The 19,019-nt window shown below is 38.3% G+C and overlaps 9 protein-coding genes across 9 annotated transcripts; 5 read left to right on the forward strand and 4 right to left on the reverse strand.

The window, feature by feature from the left end:
- Window positions 1-23: 23 nt before the first annotated feature.
- FDP41_007390 (uncharacterized protein) lies at window positions 24-422 on the forward strand (the record flags this gene model as incomplete). Its single annotated transcript, XM_044711130.1, has 1 exon — window positions 24-422. One exon carries the CDS (start codon window positions 24-26, stop codon window positions 420-422), a length of 399 nt encoding a protein of 132 aa, XP_044568926.1.
- Window positions 423-702: 280 nt separating this feature from the next.
- On the reverse strand, window positions 703-1,979 carry FDP41_007391 (uncharacterized protein; the record flags this gene model as incomplete). Its single annotated transcript, XM_044711131.1, has 2 exons — window positions 703-1,515; window positions 1,962-1,979. The coding sequence occupies 2 exons, from the start codon at window positions 1,977-1,979 to the stop codon at window positions 703-705; spliced, it is 831 nt and encodes a 276-aa protein (XP_044568927.1).
- A 656-nt stretch (window positions 1,980-2,635) lies between these two features.
- FDP41_007392 (uncharacterized protein) lies at window positions 2,636-4,176 on the forward strand (the record flags this gene model as incomplete). Its single annotated transcript, XM_044711132.1, has 3 exons — window positions 2,636-3,062; window positions 3,114-3,265; window positions 3,367-4,176. The coding sequence occupies 3 exons, from the start codon at window positions 2,636-2,638 to the stop codon at window positions 4,174-4,176; spliced, it is 1,389 nt and encodes a 462-aa protein (XP_044568928.1).
- Window positions 4,177-4,465: 289 nt separating this feature from the next.
- FDP41_007393 (uncharacterized protein) lies at window positions 4,466-5,077 on the forward strand (the record flags this gene model as incomplete). Its single annotated transcript, XM_044711133.1, has 1 exon — window positions 4,466-5,077. The coding sequence occupies one exon, from the start codon at window positions 4,466-4,468 to the stop codon at window positions 5,075-5,077; it is 612 nt and encodes a 203-aa protein (XP_044568929.1).
- A 300-nt stretch (window positions 5,078-5,377) lies between these two features.
- Window positions 5,378-7,287, forward strand: FDP41_007394 (uncharacterized protein; the record flags this gene model as incomplete). The annotated part of the gene is made up of 3 exons (XM_044711134.1): window positions 5,378-6,214; window positions 6,286-6,501; window positions 6,556-7,287. The coding sequence occupies 3 exons, from the start codon at window positions 5,378-5,380 to the stop codon at window positions 7,285-7,287; spliced, it is 1,785 nt and encodes a 594-aa protein (XP_044568930.1).
- A 171-nt stretch (window positions 7,288-7,458) lies between these two features.
- On the reverse strand, window positions 7,459-8,439 carry FDP41_007395 (uncharacterized protein; the record flags this gene model as incomplete). The annotated part of the gene is made up of 1 exon (XM_044711135.1): window positions 7,459-8,439. The coding sequence occupies one exon, from the start codon at window positions 8,437-8,439 to the stop codon at window positions 7,459-7,461; it is 981 nt and encodes a 326-aa protein (XP_044568931.1).
- A 945-nt stretch (window positions 8,440-9,384) lies between these two features.
- Window positions 9,385-9,780, reverse strand: FDP41_007396 (uncharacterized protein; the record flags this gene model as incomplete). Its single annotated transcript, XM_044711136.1, has 1 exon — window positions 9,385-9,780. The coding sequence occupies one exon, from the start codon at window positions 9,778-9,780 to the stop codon at window positions 9,385-9,387; it is 396 nt and encodes a 131-aa protein (XP_044568932.1).
- An 881-nt stretch (window positions 9,781-10,661) lies between these two features.
- FDP41_007397 (uncharacterized protein) lies at window positions 10,662-16,073 on the forward strand (the record flags this gene model as incomplete). Its single annotated transcript, XM_044711137.1, has 2 exons — window positions 10,662-11,386; window positions 11,453-16,073. The coding sequence occupies 2 exons, from the start codon at window positions 10,662-10,664 to the stop codon at window positions 16,071-16,073; spliced, it is 5,346 nt and encodes a 1,781-aa protein (XP_044568933.1).
- Window positions 16,074-16,338: 265 nt separating this feature from the next.
- On the reverse strand, window positions 16,339-17,916 carry FDP41_007398 (uncharacterized protein; the record flags this gene model as incomplete). Its single annotated transcript, XM_044711138.1, has 1 exon — window positions 16,339-17,916. The coding sequence occupies one exon, from the start codon at window positions 17,914-17,916 to the stop codon at window positions 16,339-16,341; it is 1,578 nt and encodes a 525-aa protein (XP_044568934.1).
- Between the last annotated feature and the right edge of the window lie 1,103 nt (window positions 17,917-19,019).

The following is a 19,019-nucleotide window of genomic DNA, read 5'->3' on the forward strand; positions in this document are numbered from 1 at the left end:
ATTAAAAACAAGAAGAACACACCATGAGCACAACCCGAACAATTACCAAGCAAGAACTTGAAGAACATAACGAAGATAACACTAAAGCACAATGGATTGCTGTGGACGGGAAAGTGTACGACATTACCGATTATAAACACGAACACCCTGGTGGTGAAGATATCTTATTGGAACATGCCGGAGCTGATGCTACTGAAGCTTTCGAAAATGTTGGGCACTCAAAAGATGCCAGAAATAGATTAAAGTCATTGTTGGTGGGAGAATTGGCAGGATACAAATCATCAAGCACTGATGAAGAGGCAACCTCTTCATCATCAGGAAAGGAAGCAGCTTCCTCGGATTCTTCCATGGTGAAGATTTTGTTGGCTGTTGGTGTTGTTGTTGTTCTTGGAGGGATTTACTTTACTAAAATTGCTCAATAAATATTAGTATTGATTCAACTCAGAACAACAAGCTCTTCTTCTAAAGCAGCATGATTCCTCCTTGAATTTCCAATTCGGATATCGTTTGGTATCAATAAATTGACAACGAATAAAGTGGAGTGCTTCCAAAAATACCAAAGAAATAATTCAGTTTTAATTATGAGTTCAAAAAAACCATTAAATAATTCATTCTCCAAATATTGTGATGTATATTATGTTCATGTTGATATCAATTGTAAAATCCAACCATTATCTTTCAAGTATATGGTCCAATCTACAATTATTCCCTAAAGACTACAGTTCTGTTCTTAATTATGCTCCACTTGAAACGCTTGTGAACCCATGAGAGGACAATAACAAGTGACAACGAAGCCAAAACTTTCAAACCCATCTTCTTTCTTGGTTCTTCATCTGGCTTAGCACAGTATGCCAAATATGTTGTAACATCTTTTGCCATTTGAGAAACTGTAGCTGGTGTACCGTCCTCGAATTCAACAGCTCCATCAGAGAGAGGAGGAGCCATACCAATTGCACCACCTGGGAAATAGGCGTTGTAATAGAGACCTTCTCTCAAGGTGATACCTGCTGGTGGTTCTTGGTAACCAGTCAACAATGAGAAAATGTAGTCTTCACCATGAGGACGACCCTTCACAATGACTGACAAATCTGGAGGTAAAGCTCCTCCGTTCATAGCTCTAGCTGCTTGTTCGTTCTTGTATGGAGATTGCATATAATCGAAAGGTTTTGCTTTACGAGTTGTTGGTTCACCTTGAGAATCTGGCTCGCCCTCAACATCAATTTGATTGGCCAAAACTTTGATTTCCTCATCAGTGAAAGCAATATTGAGATTACGGAAAGCAATTTCGTTCATACCGTGGCAAGCACTGCAAATTTCTCTGTATACCTTGTAACCTCTTCTGATAGCAGCGGCATCGTAGCTACCAGCGAGTTCCTTATGTGGCCATGGATATTCAGGAGGGATGGCAGCTCCTTCTGAGGCCTCCAATTTATTCACGTTATTGTAGACAAGGTAACTTCCAAGTGTTAATCCTGTGGCTGCACCGATGAGAAGTTTTGGATTGGTGAGCAAGGCCTGTCGTTATTGTTGTTGTTGTTGAATAAAGGGAGTTCGTCATTGGTGATGGAGTAAAATGGTGAAAAAGATGACCAAAAGAGTTGTTTTGTTGTTATTATTGTTGTTTGGGTGATGTTTTTGGAAATAATTGTGTTTGTTGTTTCGCACCGTTGTTGATGAGATGGTATTACAGCCGAAGTGAAGGATGGTAAATGATGAAGATGTATCGTCCGTGATGATGATGATATTCCAACACAGAAGAAAATATTAAGACCATACGAGTATTGATAGGCCACAAAATTCACCGGAAAAATCCAAACATTGAAATTTCATGATTGAAAATCAAAAAGCATAAAGCGGAGAGTAAGCAAACAACAACAATATCCACACAAAAAATTCGTATCATATGAACACATCAACAAGATGATATTCATCCACCAAACAATTATTGCACGAATACAAACCTTTCTGAAACCGAGCATTTTTTATGGATGAAATTTTTTTAAACCCATTACAAAAGAAAAAGACTGGCTTCTCCCTTACACGCAACACTTCTGCTTCAGTGGTTTTCGATGTGTTTGCTTGTGTGATGATGTCGAAAGAGCACTGTGACTGCGTATTAATTTTACCAGTAAAATACGAAATATGATGGTGGTGCAAATTTTTGTTCGTCAAACATTCCCTAAGAAACAACCATAGTAACGGATCCGTTCTCAAGCCGAAGTTTCTGAAATTCATCACCACAATAATACGCTCATGATGAATAATATTTCCAAGACACCGTGAAGATCAACACTATGAAAAAGTGGGCCATGTAAAAAGCCTTTACATGCAGTTCATCTCTCGTCGTTTCATATCATCGTGCTCTAGTAGACATTTGACAGGAGGACCCGCCTTTCAAACACAACCCGCCAACACCATTCCACCCCACCCGAAAAAAAATCAACTACAGTTTTGAATCATTTCGAACCAAATAGCTAACTCATATCTAGGACAAAGATAAGGCTTGAGGCGATTTTTCAATCTCTCTCTATCTCTGTATATTTTCATCATCATCACCCCATCACGAATTGCAGAATTTTTCTAGGATCGAACAAACACAGCAGTAGATAATCGAGGGAATACAATATATACATATATGCCTTCTGATTGGAAACCATCATTATATAGTAAAGCAACTCCTACGACCTTTCTAGCACAGCTCAACCAAAGTATCACATCCTCGGTAATCAATAATATTAGCACAATTCCTGTCAATAACAATCACAATACATTCCTTAATACCAGCCTTACAGCCACTATCCAAACCATCAATTATCCACAAAGCCCCAAGCAAACACAACCGGAGCACGCCGACACTATGATGCCATCAAAACAACCTGCATTTAGAGATACTGCAGCCATTCACGTTATTGAAACAAAAGTCCAGGAAATTGAAGCAGAGCGAAGAAAGCTTTCCATCGAATGTGATACTCTCAAATCTGAAAATAGATGGTATCGAAAGAAATTAACCGAAATGGAGACAACTTTGCGAGCAACGGAGGAAAAACATGAACTCTTGAAACGTAAGTATGAATATAATCATGTCTTCAATTTATTTGAAAACTTCACTTCAGGATCTCATGAAGAGCAACAAATTGCACTTGCCACTCTTGAAAAGAGTTTAAATGAATGTAAAAAGAAGGAAAAGAAGCGTCACCATAAACATGAACAGAAAAAACAACAAATCCAACAATCGACAGAGGAGATTGTAGCCCTCAAGGAGAAGGTACGTTTTTGTATTTATCGAATCCATCTGAGTGTCACACTATATGAACAACCATTCGATCCATGTCAATATCATGTATATTCTCGATTTAATACGAGCAGCTCGAAAGAAAAGAGACCAGAGTTAAGGCACTAGAAATTGAAACAGATTATTTACAAAAACAACTAGAGGAAATTCGAGACAAAAACTTTGAACAAAAAATTAAGAAATACGAGACTGATTTATATAATGAAAAATTAGAGAAGGAAATGATACAAGAGCGAGTAAAAGCTCTTGAAAAGGAAAAGGAAAAATTGGAAAGCGAAATTTTTGAAACTAGGTTGCGATGTGAGAAGGGAGCTACAGATATTGACATTCTGAAAAAGAGAGAACAAGAGAGTCAAAATCAAGTAACAGGTCTCATCACTGAAAATACTAGCCTCAAGGACAAGATATCGTTTTTGGAACAAAAATTGAACAAGTACAAGAGAAGTATCAAACAGCAAACAGCAACTATCGAAAAACTTCAATCAAAGCAGAAAGATCCCCTCTCTTTCAACGCTTGGGTCCAAACTGAGGAATCATTTCCATCATTTGAGCATGTTCGCTCGCGAGACGAAACAATAACAGCTCTCAATAGTCAGCTTGACGATGTGGAAGAGAAGAATCGCCAGCTTAAATCTCAACTCGAGTACTACATTGCACAGGTTGAGACCAACTCCAACTTCAATGACGACCTGTTGAGAGAAAATCAAAACTTAAAGAATGTATTGAATGACATGAATAGGTGCAGGGCAAAGGACGAACAACGGCTGAGAATGCTCGAGCGAGAGTTGGAAATTAAGGACGCAGAGATTGAGAAGCGAAACAAATTCATCCGAAGGATGAATGATTCCTCGCTGCACTACGCCTCTAACGAGTTGTATGACTAATGATCAACCTCCTCTCATATAAAGTTGATGTGTTCAACCAAGTCGAGTTTGCTCTGAAATGATCATCATTCACAGGATCGGTTTCGCGATGAAAATGATTTTTTTGTAAACTCTTTGGAAATTTCAAAAGTGGATCCAAATTTTTTCAGGCCCTTTCGCCCAGAAAAGAGACCAACACGGTGAAGCTCGTTGCAAAATTAAAAACTCGAACGTCAAAACCGTTAAAAATTTCAAACAAAAAAAAACAAATCACAACGTTGTTACCCGCTCTCTCTCACCAAATCACATCATGACTGCAAGAAAGGCATCATCAAGCAAGAAGGACTCGTATGATCATCCAAAATACAAGGATATGGTCTGCGAGGCGATCATTAAACTCAACAAGGGTAGAACCGGAGCCAGTTTACCTGCGATCAAGAAGTACATGGAAGAAAATTATGAATTACCAGAGTCCTATGGTCCACACCTTAAGAAGGCCATCCAGTCACTTCTCGAGAAGGAGAAACTGCTGAAGGTCAAAGCTTCCTATAAACTTGATCCAAATTTCAGAAAGAGCTACATGAAGGAGAACCATATTGTTGTGGAGAAGAAGGAAAAGGAAGAAAGCGAAGAGGAATCCGAAGAGAAGAAGGCTCCAAAGGAAAAGAAGAAGAAGGAGAAGAAGGAAGCCACCAAAGAAAAGAAGGCTCCAAAGGAGAAGAAGGAAAAGAAGGAAAAGAAAGAAAAGAAAAAGAAGGAGGAGAAGGCTCCTCGAGTTGCCAAACCAACCACAACCAAGAAGAAGAACCTCAAGGAATCTTCCAAAGTTGAAGGTCCAAGAACGGCCGACAGATCGAAGAAGCAAGCAGCTAGTGCCAGAACTGCCAGAGCCAAAGCTCGTGATAAGGCAAGAGAAGACTAAATCACTCTGCATACCACCGTTACATTCACACTACTGGTGACAAGTACAGGATTATTTGTTGCTACCTAGGACTCTTCTCTAATGTACATATACTAAGTTATTATTAACACTCTCTCAAAAATAAATTAACCAGTCATTATCAAGACACCAATAAGTCTCTTTAGATTGACAACAAAGGCTTGTCAACTCGGCTGAATTTAGTATATCTCCAAATTCTAAGAACCAAGTTTTTTGAACTCAATTTCGTCTTTGCAAAGATCCCGCCATTTAAATGAAAAACAGTTACAGTAAATTTAAAAAATGTCGACGCGGTCTTTGAAGAGTCAGGGAGGAGTGATGATGAGCCATCAGAGAGAGGAATTGAATGCTAGTCCTCCCATGAAAACAGTGGAGCCTACATTGGCCCCTGTGGCAACAGCTCATGGAATTATATCGGATTCAATGAATTCCATGACGAGAAAACCAACAGGAATGCTCATGGCCAAAAACAATTCAGTCAAAAAGCTTCCTCATGCTTTTCATCAAATGAATATTCAGCATCAAATTAATGTTCATACAGCAAAATTTGGAATTTCAGCTGCTGAGGACGAAGAACCAACAACGAAAAAGAAGAAAAAATCAACGATCAAAAAAGAGGCTCCGAGATTGCCTTCGGAAGAGCATGGCCTTTCTCTTTTGCAATCAAGAATTGCATCTGCTTCTCAGCTCTCAAGTGAGAGACCACAAAGCAGAAAAAGCTCTGGATCAGCTCTCAGTACTCGATCACATGTGAATCCTGTTCTAACGCCAATTCTTGACGAGGATTTTAAAAGAGAAAAATTCGAAGACAGTTTAAAGAAATCGTTGAAAGACACGTCATCATTGTTAGAGGGCTTACCTTCCCACAGGAGCAGCTCGAGTGACTTGGATTTGACGACATTATCATCCCGAAAAAAGGAAGACATCATTTTGGATAGAAACACAGCAACTCTGGAACCAATTAAAAAACCATCGTCAAGAGGTTCAGATTCAAGGTTATTGGGAGGAACCGTCACAACAACACACTCTAATAGAGCCAAGCTTTGTATTCAAACGCTCGCAGATGGATATGTGGATGCATTTGAAGAATTATTTTCGTTAGCCCATAGAGAGCCTGTGGTAAGTTTTGTCCTGTTGGAGTGTTTGTCTTGTGTTTATGTTCAGAATCATGACGAACGATTCGGACACAGCTGGTGGATGACATTACTGATAAATATTTTTCTCTCACCGATGACAAACTTCGAGACATTAAGGAATGGTTAGTGAAGGCTGAATCCTATAAGAGAAGAGGAAAATTCGAAAATGTTTATGAAATTTTCAAACAAATAGCAGACTATTTTGAAGGAGAGAAAGACTACAATACCATGTACTATTTTTATGACCTTGCTGAATCTATAGCAAAACGAGTAAGTTTTTCAGATGTTAGGACACAATTTTAAACTCGATGATTATTAAAAAAGTCGTCGAATTCAGCATTGGAAGGTTTGGCAAAGGAAAATGCAGGAAAAATGTACGAACGAATGGGACAAGCAAACATGGCTGTGAAATATCATGAGGCTCATATGAGTCTAGCTCATTCTTCTGGAGATCAAGAGCAAGAAGAAAGAGCACTCAACCAATTGTGGCGAGTTTATGTAAAAATGGCAGAGGATTCAATCAAACAAGGAGATTTACATAATGCATGTTTGTTCTACGATAAAAGCTTAAAGAATGCAAAACAGCTCAAGGATAGAGAAATGACGGCATCCTCCTTATACAATCTCGGTAAAGTATACAAGGAGATGCAGGACTTGGAAAAGGCCATTGAGTATCAACAAATGTACGTTCAAGTGTGTGAAGAAATGAATGACAAGGTAGGAAAAGCGGATGCTTATTGTGCCCTTGGAGAGCTCTATGAACAAACTCAAGAGGTGGACAAGGCAATTGATATATTCAAGACCTACTTGTCACTCGCTGAAGAAAGTGAAGATGACAACAAAATTGGTCATGCATGTACAAAGCTTGGCACTGTGTTAGGTATGAAGGGAGAACACGAAGAAAGCGTTCGATATTTTGAACGAAGTTTTGAGCTTGCTAAAAGGTCTAAGGACGATGCAAAGATAGGAGAGGCTAAAGTGCGGCTTGGTTTTGCAAAAGGAAATGCCAATATGCACCATCATATGATGCAACTCAAGAACATGGGATTTGTGTAATTTTCTCCTACCAATACTATTTGACACATGTTAAATTCAATTCAGATTTTTATTCTTACTTTATAATCATTATTATAGTAAATACAAGTCTTAATCTTTTGTACATTAGGTCATCACAATATGTACATGAGAATTTACATCGAAAGTGCCACAAAAAAACGAGACACAGACTTAGCAACTCTTTTCAACTTGTTTTGCGCTGCTCATGAGCCCCTCAATAATCTTTTCTAGATAAGAGTTACCGCCTGACTTTTCAATTTCTTTCTTCAAATCTTGATAGACTCTGTCGAGTTTTTCGAGAGTAACAGCAAAACTGTTGGTCTCTTTCATTAATTCCAAAGCATAATCTTTCAATAACTTCTCAGATGTTTTTTGTTTCAAAATGTTAATCAATCGAGTATCTCCATTTTTCGCTTGCTCGGTAATGCAATGGATAATTGGAAATGAAAACTTTCCTTCGGTCAAGTCTTCACAATAACTCTTGTTAGTGTGATAAATATCGCTCTGCAAATTGAGATAATCATCCAAAATTTGGAATAGAACAGATAATAAATTAACAAGTGTAGTAAAGTCATATTTCTTGTTCTTCTCATCTCTAGAAATTGCCCTCATTAAACCAACGCCCAATCTGAACAAGCCACCAGTCTTATTCTGAACCATTTGTAAATAATCATCTTCCAAAGGACAGATTCCATTGTCTCTCCAATAAATATCCTTCCCTTGTCCTTCATGAAGCAGCAACAATTCATCCATAAATATAGAAATGGCATCGGAAAATGTATTAAGTCCATTCTCTCCAACAAAACTTGTATTCAATTTCTGAATATCTTTCAATGCTTCGAAATAGACATAATTGGCACAATTTATAGTGGCTGGTGTTCCGTAAATCAAATGAGCACAAGGCTTTCCTCTTCTCAGCTTGCTATTATCTTCAATATCATCAATTAACAAGCTCGCATTATGCAATTTATCTACAATGTTCTGAACAACACGTAATTCCTCTTCTGATAATTTAAACCAAACATTAAAAGCCTCTATTAACTTGAAACGAAATCCCTTTCCACTTGTATTGTTAATTAAATAATGATACGGATCCAAGTGTGGTTTGAAGGAAATCTCCCTTCGTTGCATGGTATTTGATGAAGTAATCATTCCGAGGAGTTCTTGAGTGTGTGTTTTGAGGGAAGATATATTACAATAATGTTGAGGATTCTGTACAGAACACAATAATAATAAACGATTCAAATCCGATAATTATTGGAGTGGATCTGCTTGTGATTGAGAGTGTAGTGCTCACAGAGTGATGTGTTGGTGATGTGTTCTTTTTTTTTGGTGTTTTGAATGAGGAAAATGGGTGACGAACACGAGTTACTTGTTCTCTCTCTCAAAGATGCCTGAGGAGGACGTTATGGATAAAAAGAAGAAGAATTGATATGAAGTAATAACCTTTAAAGAGTGGATACTCGATCTATGGCTGACCTGTGGAAAAATGTTGGTGAGAGTCACTCATATGAGTTTACTGAGACGCGCTCCTGACGAGAGTCACGAGAACTTTGACAGCCGTATTTCGAATTAACATGGAAATTGGACTAAGGTTTTTTTAAGGTTAAATAAACTAAAATTTGTTTTTATTATTCCGGTAAATTTATTGGCGGTCTTCTCACTGCTCGATCTTAGTGCACAGCCGTTTCGCTGTGAATAAAGCTCTCCTTTTGACCATTTTCTCAATTTACTGGTAAATGCAACTTTGAATTTTTTGTCAGTGTAACTTGAATACGAGACCAGTTGGCCAGTATTAATTCTGTTTCTTTGAGAGGTGATGTTTGCACTATCATCAGCCAACTCTTTTCTAGTGTACTTTCTCGAAAACTTGTCTGAAAGAAATTGAGACAAGAATGAAGGAAACTATTTCGACATGCGTTAGTATCTTCAACTCAACCACTACTTACACAGTTCTTCATCGATTTGAAATAATGTTTGTCGATGTGATGAAAATCTTCAAGATTTCGGAATTCAAGGGATTATTCTCTGTTAAGGTCAAGACGCAAACATGGAAATGAGTAAAATCTTTCAAAAAGCTCAATAACAAAATCTTTACTAAATCAAATCATCATGTGAAGAAGCATCATACACGCCAGGAATCAATTCACTTTTCATGGTTCTTGCTGCTTGCTCTCTCGTTTGACCTGGTTCACGAATAGAGTGATGATAACTTCCCAAATGGCCACACGCACATTCAATGCCTTGAACGGGACGATAATCGGTACAGGCACACGAAGCACACCGACTCGAATGTTTCCATTCGATCACAACAGTTTCAGGAGGAAAATGTAAATCCGAAGTACAGTGGCAATGGGAACAAATTCGATAGATTTTACCAGCAGTGGTTTTGCGAATGTCTTGAGTCTCATTGAATTTCTTGCAGAGGGGACACGTGAAGGAGGATTTGAAAGCGCTCAAAGGGGGTGCTTGATAGGAGGACTTGGAAGACATTTTTTGTTGTGGTGGAAGCTTGATCACCACCAATCACCATTGATCTATTGGATTCTGAACTTGGGAAATGGCGAAGAATTGCTGCTTGCGAACAAGGAGTGCTACACCATTTCGAAGCCAAACCAGATTGAAGCAACCACCAAAAAAGGCTACAGCACTGCAGGTTCCCAAGTTGTCTCCAACCTCAGTACTGATGCAGCTCGACGATGCTTAACTTCTCAAATCGGACGGGATGAGGTGCATTCATCGTGATATGGCCGTAGCCAACCATGTCTCCTTGTTCGGTTCTTTGATTCATGGAATCATGCTTTTTGACATTTTGGGATAAAAGATTTGTGTTAAAACAAATGATGAAGCAAACAGGACATCGAAATGGCTCACCCTCCCAACCATGTCTCCTTGTTCAAAAAACGCTGATCTATTTGCAGAAACCACAAGATGCATGAAGTTTAAAAGTGAATGAACAAGTGGAATCGAAGAAGAGTTTTTAATCATTGAGGAAAGTTGTGAAATTCTAACACTGCGATCTGCTCCTTTCTCAGAAGCGATTGGTGGCGAAAATCCACCCTTGCCTTTTTGTTGGTATTTTTTTCACAGTTGGCATCGCTCACCGCGATACATGAAGGTTTGGAAATGAGATCATTCTTGAGATCTGATATTTCTCCAAAAGTGTAATTAGTTCCAAAATCCATAGAAACTAAGATATCCTCCTCATTCATGATCTTGGTTGGGTGCGAGGGGACCTTGAATTGAACAGAAGAGAGCGAATTAAATCCGCATTTGTGTATTGCATGAACAAGGTGGAACCCAGTCCAACGAGTTCAACTCATCAAGAAAAAAAAATATTAAATTTCCACAATCACCCTCACCACCACCTTGCCATGGCGAGCCAAGAGATATCTTTGGATCATCCATTCATCAATTCTCATCCGTCGGAGGAGAATGCATGCAGCCAGCCTACCGTACCAAGTGTTAACAACGATGGTATCAAGATCATCCTTCCGAATAACAGTTTGATGAACAATTCACTGTATGGATGGCTCCGAGAAGCCATGCAAACAAAAGCCAGGTCAACTGTGGACTTTTATGAGAGAAAGTATGAAATTCTTTCACAATTTCTAGAAGAAGACTCTGACGAAATATTGGAGATATTCAAACAAGCACAAGAGGATATACGAAGTGATAGAGAGGTAGTTCTTCAAGCACTTGCAGCAAATATGGACTGTATCACTTTTTGCTCACAGGATATTCAATGTGATCGAGAAATAATCATGATGGCACTTCAACATGATGGAGAACATTTATCACTGATTCAAAATACAGATCTTGCCAAGGATCGTGAATTGGTCTATATGGCATGCTGTTCGAGTTCAGGATCTGTTCGTTACGCTGATGAAAGTTTAAGAAACGACAAGGAGTTCATGTTGCAAATACTCCAAAGTTGTAATGGATACGCCTATGACTATTTGGGTGATGAATTGTTCAATGACATGGAAATAGCTCTTGCTGCTGTTTCTGTCGATGGTGATTCATTCAGAGTGTTCAGCGAAGAAATTCGAAATAATCGAGAGATATTTTTGAAAGCGATACGAACAGCTCCACATTGGTATGTTGGTGTGTTGAAAATTTAAATTGAATCTTACAACAGGTTTTCAAATGGACACAATGTTAGTATTGCTGATGCAGGAGATGATATTAAGAATGACCGGAGTATGATCTTGGAGGCTGTGAAATTGGGATGTGAATTGAGCAATATTCCTTCAGAGTTTAGAAATGATAGGGAAATTGCCACCATTTGTATCAAACGAAATAGTTGGTCCTTTAACAGTGCAGGTGATGACCTGAAAAATGACAGAGATTTTGTTATTGAAGCTATTAGATACGGTTGTCCACTTTCAAATGTTAATATGACGAATGACAAGGAGATTGTAATGTTAGCGATCAACATTGTTGGAGGTGAGAACATCCGATATGCCTCTGATGAGCTGAAAAATGATAGTGAATGTGTATTGGCTGCCATACGAAGTCAACCTTCTGCTTTTAAATATGTTGGAGACCAATTTAAATCAAATAAGGAACTTGTTATGGATATTTTACAAGAGAATGGATATTTATTTGAAGACCTTTCTGACGAGTTGAAGGCTGATAAGGAAGTTCTCTTAACAGTATTGCAGGGATCATATTCAAACGCTCTCATGTATGCAAGTCAAGAACTGAGAGCCGACAGAGAAATAGTAATGGAGGCTGTAAGAATCAGCGGCTATTGCTTACAGTATGCTTCAGATGAATTGAAAGGCGACTTTGAAGTTGTAATGCAAGCCATGAAGCAAGGAGGATCACTTGAATTTGCTAGTGCTGATTTGAGAGACAATTTTGAAATATGTCAAGCGGCTCTTTCAGCTGAAAATTATCAGCATGTTGGACCTTTGATGAAAAAAAATAGAGATTTAGCGATTCAAGCCATTGACATTTATGGATGTAATTACACATTCCTTGATCATATTTTCAAGCAAGACGAAGAACTAGCATGGAGAGCAGTAACTTCTGACAACAGTTATGGATTGAACATTACTGATTTCGATGAAAAATTTCAGCATGATAGAAAAATCATGTTAGAATTAATTAAGAAGAATCCTTATCAGTTCGATCAATTATGGAAGCCCTTTAAAAGTGACATTGAATTCATTAAACATGCCATAACCAATGATGGAAATGCATTACGTCACGTACCAATGGCATTTAAGAAAGATCGAGAACTCATCAAACAAGCAATTATAGCTGGCCTGAGTTATTCATACCTTCCGTCTGAATTTAAACAAGATAGGGAAATTGTTCTATTATACGCCAATAAGAGATATTCATTACATTTCTATCAATCCTTAAACGAAGAGTTGAAAAATGATCCTGAAGTGGTCAAAGCCGCCCTTAAATCAGGAGTGTCTCTTTCAGTCATTCCTCTCAAGTTAAGAAGAGACAAGAATGTGTGTATGCAAGCATTAATTCATCAAACATCCAATTACAAGTATTTACCTCCAGAATATGCCTCGGATAGAGAATTTATACTAAAAGCTGCTTGTTCATCCACTCCACTCATTAATATTGCAACAGAATGGAACAACGATAAGGAAATTGTGATGGAATGCGTTAAGAGAAATGGCTACGCCTATGAATACGCTTCTGATTCTCTCAAGCAAGACCGTGAGGTTGTTATTGAAGCATTGAGGAGAGATCCATCCATTTTGCAGAAACTTGATGATAGGTTCAGAAGAGACAGAGAAATTGTGACAATAGCGGTATACAACAATCCATATTATATTAGGTTTGCAGATGCATCTTTGAGAGAGGATAGAGATTTTATTCTTCGGTTAGTACAGCAAGGTTATTCATCTGTATATCAATACTTGGATGAAGAATTGAGAAAAGACAAAGAACTACTCAGGCAAGTTCTTGCACAAACTCCATACATGTTTCGATATGCAAGCAATAGTTTGAAATCTGACAAGGAGCTTGTACTTCTTGCAATAACCTCTGGTGGCTCTTCGCTATTACCTTTTGTATCAAGTCAATTTCGAGATGATCCAACTGTTATTGAGAGAGCCCTTGATAGCAATGAAGCCATGAAATATGCAAGTGATAGATTGAAACGAGATGAAGCATTTGTGATGAAAGCCCTTAGAATTTCACCATCATGCATTGCACATGTTGATGATAGATTTAGAAAAGACAACAAACTTGTTAAGAAGTTGTTTGAAAACAAACACCAACTTACCATTAGCCTTTACAATATGCCTTCCTGCATTAAGCAAGATAGCGAGATCGTTAGACTTGCAGTGGAAATAGATTCGTACGAGTATCAATATGCTCATTATTTGTTGAGAAAGGATAAGGAACTTACAATGATAGTTGTTAAACAATGTGGATCATTGTTGCGATTTGCAGATTTAACATTGAGACAAGATCGGGAGGTAGTAATGGCTGCTGTACGCAATGACCCTCTATCCTTGGAATATGCTTCCTATGATCTCAAAGACGATGATAATCTCGTCGATCTAGCAATCAAACGAAATGGAGATGCATTGAAATTTGCTAGCGAAAGACTTCGAAACAATCGTGAACTTGTTTTAAAGGCATTTAAATACGGAGCTGAAACCATGAGTGACACATTTAAATATGTCAGTGATACCTTAAAAACGGATAAGGAGATTGTATTCTATGCGGTGAAAAAAAATGGTTTATCACTGCAATACGCACATTCATCATTACAATGTGAAAGAGATATTGTGCTAGCTGCTGTAAAACAGGATGGAACAGCATTAGAATTTGCCTCTGAAGCGTTACGAAGAGACCCTGAAATTATCCGAGAAGCAATAATTCAAAATGGAACAGCTCTTGATTTTGCTAGTGTCAAACCTGACAAGTCCTTGATCATGCTTGCAGCTAAAACACATTATCAGATTATGGAATTTATCGATAGTGACATGAAAAACGATGAAGACATAGCCTTAGAAGTAGTACAATGTAATCCATACGAATTCAGACACATGGACAAACAATTACAGTGCAATAGAAATATTTTACTCGCTGCCATCAAGAGACAAGGTGATTCAATTTATTACACATCTCCCGAGTTGAAACGTGATAAGGAAATAATTTTACAAGCTGTTTCTAGGGACGAATATACATTCATGCATTGTTGCGAAGAGTATAAGAAGGACAGAGATTTTGTGTTAGAGGCCGTCAAGCTGAACGGATCGGTCATTCGATACCTTGACGCCTCATTCAAGAAAGATCGAGAAATTGTCTTAATAGCAGTGAGACAGAATGCTCTGTCGGTATTGTACGCCGATCCTGTCTTATTGAAAGATCGAGAAATTGTCTTAACTGCTGTAAAGAATGGAAGTATCTATGCGTTACTTGGCGCTGATGAAGAGTTACTAAAAGACAAGGAAATTGTGCTTCAAGCCATCAGCACAGACTGTAGAGCTTTATATTTTGTTGGAGTTGATGTTTTTCAAGACAAGGATCTCTTGAAATCTATCATCTTATTGAGACCTGAAGTGTTGCCTTTTGCTCCTGATGATGTGAGACTTGACCGAGAATTTATCTATAATCTTGTACAACACAATGGACGTGTCTTATCCTATGTTGACGAATCCTTTAAAGATGATAGAGAATTTGTTTTGGCAGCTGTGAAGAATGATGGCATATCTATTATGTATGCAAGCTATAGGCTTAGAAACGATCGAGAAATTGTCATTCAGGCAATTCAAAATAACGGTGACTCACTCTTCTATGTTTCTTGTCCAGAGTTGAAGTATAATAAGGAATTGCTTTTACAAGCAATTGAAAACTCTAGTAACTCTTATTTCCCCGCATGTATCGATCTAAAAGATAGAGATATAATGTTGGCAGCTGTTAGAAAGAGTGGATATATATTGACTTACATAGATGAGATCTTTTGGGAGGACAAGGAAATTTTGGTGGAGGCCATCAAAAATTGCTCATCCAATTTGGCATATGATCGCCTCTTCAACCTGAACGAAGATAGAGAATTCATGAAACAACTTGTCGAAAAAGACGAGATGGCACTTTACTATGCTGCATCTGCACTCAAGGCGGATAGAGAATTTGTTTTAAACGTTGTGACAAAGAATGGAAATGCTCTTAATTATGCAGACTCCAAATTGAAACAAGATCGAGAAATTGTCACAATCGCACTACAACACGGTTTGACAGTCATCCCAACTCATTTCATCAATGATAGAGAAATGATCTCGACTGCAGTGAAACACAAAGGTGACGCATTATCCTATGTTACTGATCCATTGTTATTGAAGGACCGAGAAATCGTGCTGGAAGCTGTCAAAAGTGACGGTAATGCTTTATATAACGCAAGAGTTGAATTTGGAAAAGATTTGGAAATTGTGAGGGCAGCAGCAAAACAAACTCCTCAAGCCTTGACCTATTCATTGTTAGATCTTTCTGATGATGATGAATTAATGAATGAGCTCGCTCAACAGCATGAAACGACACTACTTTATGCCACTTATCGGCTTCTCCATGATCGAGATTTCGTTTTGAAGGCTGTGAAAGCGCATGGTTCTGCTTTGCAATATGCTCTTTTTGGTCATCGAAAGGACAAGGAAATTGTATTGGCAGCGCTCTCACAAAATGTTAAAGCAAAAGATTTTGTACATGTGGACTTGTTGAATGATGAAGAGGTCAAAACATTAATTTCAGAAAAGACTAAGGAACTTGCTAAAAAAGAGACTAAATCTCAAAGTCTTCGTTAATTAAATCAAATTTGAATTCGTGTGAATGAAGAATAGCGAGATCCCTTCCAACAACGCCCTTGAATTAGCTTATAGTGCTTTAGTGAAAGATTAATTTTGTAGAGAATTTGAATTAGTTCATTTGAATTTTTTTTCACAAACGAATCAATAGAAATCCAATCAAATAAATTCTTCTTTGGAGAGTAAAAAGAAGGAAAAGGTTTTATTGTGTTTACCCAAGTCTAAAAGAGACCCATGTGACTTCTTATGTGAAACCTTTTTGAGATTAATTGTTTTCAATCATTAATTCAATGGATTTTAAGGATACTCGTTTAAAGGATGAAGAGCTATCTAACAGAGGATGATTTTGCTGTTTGTCTCGGTCCATAATAGCGGCTTTTACAGAATTTGGATTCTTCTCCACTCCTTGTATTCTTGAACAAATTTCAGAGATGGCATTGTTAATCTTGATGTGAGTAGTTGCCATCAAGATGAGAGAAACTTTGCATGTTGTTGCATTGTTCATATCAGCAATGGTTGGAAGCAACGAGCTGTCAAAAACTTGTGAAACTTGTTCCTTTGATGGGAGATACTCCAAATCACTTTCTAGTGATTGGAGTAGTTTGACTTTCTTTGGATAGATTGACACGTGAGTGCCTGTGGGATCTCTAAACATGATGCAAAATCTAACAGGCTTCAAGTGTCTGTTATGTACGGATAGAACAAATCTTTCTCCTTTCTTCAAACATGGAATATTGAATCGAGGATCAATGACAAAGGAGTGTCTATCGTTCACATTTTGAATAGAAAACACAATGCTACTATCGAGAAGGTGTTGATTGTCCAATATAAAAACATTAATCATTGCAGGTAAGCTTTGTTCAATCGAAAGGTAGAGCTTCTTGTCCTTTTCTTCTTTAGCATTTTGGTTTCTGATTTTGTTCTCATGATGCTCTTTTTGGTGATTCATCATTCTTTTCAGTTTGGTGGAAAGTGGAAAGGCGTCATCGTCGTCTTCCTCATGAGTGATTATACCTGATGGGGATTGGTGATTGGAGTGGTGGGAGTTGAGGTCAGGTACAGTTGACTTTAGTTTGTAATTAGAGCTGTAGTAATTTACAAGTGAGGAATTGAGGGTTGGATTGGAAGGCTTGTCTTGGAAAGAGGAGAAGTTGTTGTTGCTGTTTGTTGGTGGTAAACAACAAGCGCTCATGGTGTCATCGGCTTCAAGAATTGTCTCGTCCAGAGGAGAGGAATGTGTGGAAAATGCTTGACATCTTTCAACTGTCCTCAAAAAATCATGCACTGATGTTGTGGATGAAAAATTTGGCTTGGGTGTGAGTCTTTTCTTGTAGTCTTCATTCAATTGAAATAAAGAGAAGGAGACCCTGTAGTCGTGTTGCCAAATATTGTTGTTGTCCTTGCTCTCTATTGAAGGTCTTGAAGGAATGTGAACATTCTCATTCGATAAGCGAAGTTTCAAAGCCTCACTGGCAGCAGTACCAGCATGTCCTTGGATATCTTTTGTCTTTCTCTGCTTGGTAATAATACTCTTCATTGAATCTCGACGAAATGCTTCATTCTTACTCTGCACAAATTGCATTGATCGTTGTGCCATCGAGAGAGGAATGTTCGTAATAGTCGCACATCCCGAAGAGGCTTGCTGAGAAGAAGTGCTACAAGGATTACATCCACTCAAAGAATTATTACTAGTATTGATCACCATTGGATTGCCGCCGCTGCTGCTGCTACTAAACGATGATCGGGTGCTTCCCAGCGAGCATTCTCCACCACCACCACCAACCGACACCGAAGAGGACGACGAAAAATGATGGCTGCCGTTCAAAGTGGGTGGTGAGTCCATTTTTTTTAGCGCTGCTGAGTTGCTCAATGCTGCTGCTGCTGAGCTTTTGCTTGGTTTGTTGAGTGGGTTTTGGAAGAGAAAGAGAGAGGAAACACACACAAGGAGGAGCGCTTCTAATGTTGTGTTTCCGAGAGAATTGATTTGTTCAATGTTTTTATGGTCCTGCTAATGACCAATGATGGGTTTGTATTTGAGAGAACAAGTGAGGTAGGTGGAATAATAAATTGATAGGAGAGTGGAGGCAGGCCTCTCTGTTGCATGTACGAGAATGTCCTTTCCGAGACAAGTCTTCGAGCACTTTGAGGTAACCTCAATTGGAAATGGATGAATTTTGCCCTGTACAAGCGCAATATGGAAATTATCGTGGACTTCAATCAATATTGAAAGAGTCCGAGAAAAAGACGAAGAAGAAGAGGGTGAATGTATCTTGATTGAATGAGCCTCGGAGGAGAGTAGGTGGGTTGAATCGCGTACAGAATACGACGAAGATGAACCGAAGATTGGAAACTCAATCAAAATCAAAGAGCAAAAATAGATTTTGATTGGGCCACAAAGTTAGTAGTGGTATTGAGAAGGAACAATAACAACGCAATGAGGTGATGGATTGATAGAGGAATGGGATGAATCAACGATAGGAAACTCAATAGATAGATGGATTAGAGAGTTTTTGATGTGATTGATTGTGCTGCCAGAGTATAGAGTGTTCGAGAGAGCGAGAGAAAGCCGATAATGTCAAATGCCAAAAAAGTGTTCTTGAAAATTTTGAATTCACAATACTCAAATAGAGAGAGAATAGAAAGAACAGCGTGTAACAGGGAAGGTTTTAATTCTTGTTGTTGATGATACTAGTTACGGTGGCAGCACAACCAATAGCACTCAACCTCGTGTTCGTACGCAACAAGATTTGTGAATTGATTTTTTTGTTTTCGGGATTTGAGAATCTTTTTGAGGATCCTTTTGAAATATTCTTTTTAACATTTTTAAAAAGAACTGATTTCATGGAAGTCCATTCGTCGATCTATTTCGCAGAAAGCCAGACCCTTACTGTATCCATACTTCCAAGTCAATTCGTCGAACCCAATCTATTTCGCAGAAAGCCAGAT

The sequence above is a fragment of the Naegleria fowleri genome (genome assembly GCF_008403515.1).
Source record: "Naegleria fowleri strain ATCC 30894 chromosome Unknown tig3, whole genome shotgun sequence".
NCBI classification, from domain to species: domain Eukaryota; phylum Heterolobosea; class Eutetramitea; order Acrasida; family Naegleriidae; genus Naegleria; species Naegleria fowleri.